Consider the following 3,743-nt stretch of genomic DNA (forward strand, 5'->3'; position numbering starts at 1 on the left):
AGCGTTGCATAGACCAAAGAGCATCCCCCTAAATGCAAACATCCCATATAGACAAGTGAATGTTGTCTTTTCCTAATCTTCCAATGCAATATTGATTTCGTTGTAGCCAGAGTATCCAAAGCAGTAGAATGATATTCCTGCTAGCCAATCAAGCATTTGATCAATAAAAGGCATAGGAAATGGTCCTTGCACGTAGCACTGTTTAGCTTCCGGTAATCCATACACACCCTCCATCCGGCCACCGTTCTTGTTGGGATGAGATTATTTTAATCATTTTTAATCATGGTCATGCCTCCTTTTTTCGGCACACATTGTACAGGATTTACCCAAGAACTATCGGCAATGGGGTAGACTACCCCGGCATCCAACCACTGGATGATTTCATTCTTTACCACCTCCTGCATGGAAGGGTTCAACCTTCGTTAATTCTCCACACTTGGTTTACTCTTATTCTCCAATTGGATCTTGTGTTCACAAATTCCGGCAGGAATCCCTCGGATGTCCGCAATTGTCCACCTAATAGATTGCCTATGCTCCTTCAAGACATTCAATAATTGTTCTACCTACATATCATTCAATAAAGAAGATACGATTACCGGTAGAGTATCATTTGGGCCAAGAAATTTATACCTTAACTGTGGTGGAAATGGTTTGAGCTCTAGTTGCGGTGGCTCAATAATTGAAGGCCTTGCGGGAGGAGTGGCTCTATTCTCCAAGTCGAGAGAGAGCTTCTTCGGAGATCCAAGCCCTTCCAATGCATTGACTGATTCCATATACCCCTCCATATCTTCACCGTCAAAGTTTACCAAAATAGCCGCCAACGCCTCACCGAGGCATTGTTCTTCCATCTTCATTTCAACCGCATTTTCCACTTCATCAACAACATCGATCACCGAGATGCTTTCATATTCATGTGGTAGTTTCATACCCTTTCTTTCTTCGAATGTAACCTTTTCATCATTCATACGGAGTTTGATCTCATTCTATTCTGAATCCATTAGTGCTCTTCCTGTGGCAAGGAATGGTCTCCCCAAGATGATAGGGATCTCTATGTCACCTGCACAATCAAGGATTACAAAATCGGCGGGTAGATGGAACTCTCCCACTTTCATAAGCACATCATCAACAATTCCCACCGGTCTCTTTATGGAATGATCGGCCATTTGCAACCTCTTACTTGTAGGCCACGACATACCTAACCCCGTTTGCTTTTAAATAGCAAGAGGCATTAAGTTAATGCTAGCCCCATTGTCACAAAGAGCTCTTGAAAAATCACATGCCCCAATAGTACATGGAATGGTGAAAGCTCCCAGGTTTTCTATCTTTTGAACGGTGGTTGTTGCAATGATGGAACTAACCCGGTGGGTCAAATTCACCACTTCATTCTTGGTGGCTCTCTTCTTGGTAATCAAGTCGTTCAAATACTTAGCAAAACCCCACATCTCTTGAAATGATTCCACAAATGGAATATTCACCGATAACTGCTTGAGAATGTCATAGAATTTTTCGAGTTTGCTATCATCAACCTTCCTAGCAAGTCTTTGAGGAAATGGAGGAGGAGGTCTAGGAATAGGTGGTAGAGTTTTTGGTTTCTCTTTTACCTTTTACTTTACCTCTTCCCGATTTACTTCTTGCCCTTTCAACTCTTCCGGAACCCTTTTTGCTTCAACAACAATTGGCTCTTCAACTTGTGCCTCAACCTCTTGTTTGAACTGTTCCACTTCAACCACTTGTTAGTTCTTTCCTTGAATTACCTTCCCACTCTGAGTAGTAATTGCCATGCAATGAGAAGTTGGACCACTCCCACTACCCTTTGGGTTCGCAATTGTGTCACTTGGAAGTGTCTCTTTTGCTTCTGATTTTGTTCCCTAGAAAGATCTCTCATTTGCATCTCCAATTTTTGAATGGATGGGGTAAGGGAACCAACAAGCTCTGTCATATTCCTCATAGAAGTGTTGGACCTCTCTTGATTCTGCAATACTTGTTCAAGCATGCTTTCCAACTTGGAATCACTTGAAGAACCTTGATTTGAATATTGACCCTTTGGTGGAACATAAGGGTTTGAACTCCAATTTGAGAAGTTGTTGTTATTGTTATTCCAATTTCCTTGATTTGAGCCACCTTGGTCATTTTGCCACTGTTGGTTGCCTTGCCCTTGCAGGTTAGGACTCCATTGATTTTGTTGTCCTTGACCCTTGTATTGTTTCCTTTGATAGCCTCCTTGAGAGTTGTTGACATAGTTGGCTTCCTCATAATCATTACTTGATGATGGTTGCACATCTTCCACCACATTTACCTTCTTCGTTTGGCTTTCAGTGAACATTTTTGTCAACACATGGACATTGATGGCAAGCCCTGCAATTACTTGATCTCTTTCTTGATTCTCCTTAATCATGTTGGTCAAGGAGGGAGAACCATATGCAATTCCACCTGTGGTGTCCTCTGAGTGCCAAGCTTGATTATGTTTTGCCATTTTGTCAAGTATTTGTTTAACCCTTGCGAATATCTTATCCATAAAAGATCCATCAGCTGCATTCTTGGCTATAGATTTGTTCATAGCATCTAAACCCATGTAGAATTTCTCCAACCAGATAGAATCTGAAAAACCATGATTGGGAGACCTCACCAAATATAACTTGAATTGATCACATGCCTCATGTAGATATTCTCCCGATACTTGCTTGAAAAAGAAACTTTTATCCCAGAGCTCAGATTTCTTACTTTATGGGAACCATTTAGCTAAGAATGCTAGGACAAGTTCAGGCCAAGAATGAACGGAATTTGGTGGCATATTTGGAAGCCATTTCCTTTCGTCCCCAGCTAGTGAATACTTGAACACCTTCAACCTTAGGGCATCATCTGAGACGTTGTTCTACTTATGCAACGCACACAAACCCAAGATGTTTCTAAGATGTTGTGTCGGATCATCATCAGTGGAATTCCTTAAAAACCCCTCCATTTTGAGCATTAGGATTAAACCATGTTCCACCTTGAAAGTTGCAGCACTAACAACCGGAGGTACAATAGCATTTTTATCCTCAATGTACTCATCTATGTTCGCAAAAAGGATTTTTTTCCATTTCCTCTTCATATTCGATCATGTCTTCCTATCAACACCAAGAAAAACAAGCAAAAAGTGATGGAATAGAATAAGACGTAAAGTAAAGCACACACTAATTAGTAATTTCAAAACCGTATTCCCCTGCAACGGAGCCAAATTTTGATACGCTCAAATTACACCTTAAAATAGTGTAAAGCGATCGATGTCAAATATAGTAACCCAATGAGATTGGGGTCGAATCTCACAGGGAATAGGCGTGAAAAGTTTACTTGAGTAGTGTGAATCTTAACTTAAATTGTATTTCTATTCAATTAGAGTAACCAAAATACTGTAACTGATTGTGTGATAATTTAGTGAAATAGTAACAAGTATGATTAATTAAAATTGTAATTAATTTGATTAACTAAACCAAGGTTGTGTCCCCTTCAATGAAATGTAATGCTATCGGTATTAATATGATATATTTCTAATGGAAGGTCCTCTAAATATGCAAATAATTTCTAAATGACTAGCCAATATTTTTCAATAGTTGGGTAGTATTTCCTCTTTATAATTTTCTAAATATAAAAGAGTTTTAATTAAGAGAAATCAATTTATGCCAAATAAAACCCACTTATTCCTAAGCAATTCTATTAAACAAGATTTAAAGCTTTGAGTCTTTGATATTTACTTCTACCAAACC

The 3,743-nt window shown here is 39.3% G+C and overlaps 1 protein-coding gene across 1 annotated transcript; it reads right to left on the minus strand.

Moving 5' to 3' along the window:
• Positions 1–983: 983 nt before the first annotated feature.
• Positions 984–3,091, minus strand: LOC138881434 (uncharacterized). The gene is made up of 5 exons (XM_070161659.1): positions 2,896–3,091; positions 1,811–2,598; positions 1,614–1,712; positions 1,359–1,481; positions 984–1,208 (listed from the first exon to the last, which is right to left on the minus strand). Exons 1-5 carry the CDS (start codon positions 3,089–3,091, stop codon positions 984–986), a joined length of 1,431 nt encoding a protein of 476 aa, XP_070017760.1.
• Positions 3,092–3,743: the final 652 nt, after the last annotated feature.

Source organism: Nicotiana sylvestris, chromosome 11 (assembly GCF_000393655.2).
Source record: "Nicotiana sylvestris chromosome 11, ASM39365v2, whole genome shotgun sequence".
NCBI lineage: Eukaryota > Viridiplantae > Streptophyta > Magnoliopsida > Solanales > Solanaceae > Nicotiana > Nicotiana sylvestris.

Excerpts from the sequence above, each read along its gene's own strand:
- LOC138881434 (XM_070161659.1), bottom strand. The coding sequence starts at position 3,091 with ATGAAGAGGAAATGGAAAAAAATCCTTTTTGCGAACATAGATGAGTAC. Across the intron at positions 1,713-1,810 it reads CACAATTGCGAACCCAAAGG|TTCAAACAAGAGGTTGAGGC; the intron begins GTAGTGGGAGTG and ends GAAGTGGAACAG. Across the intron at positions 1,482-1,613 it reads AAGAAGTAAATCGGGAAGAG|TTATCGGTGAATATTCCATT; the intron begins GTAAAGTAAAAG and ends ATTCTCAAGCAG.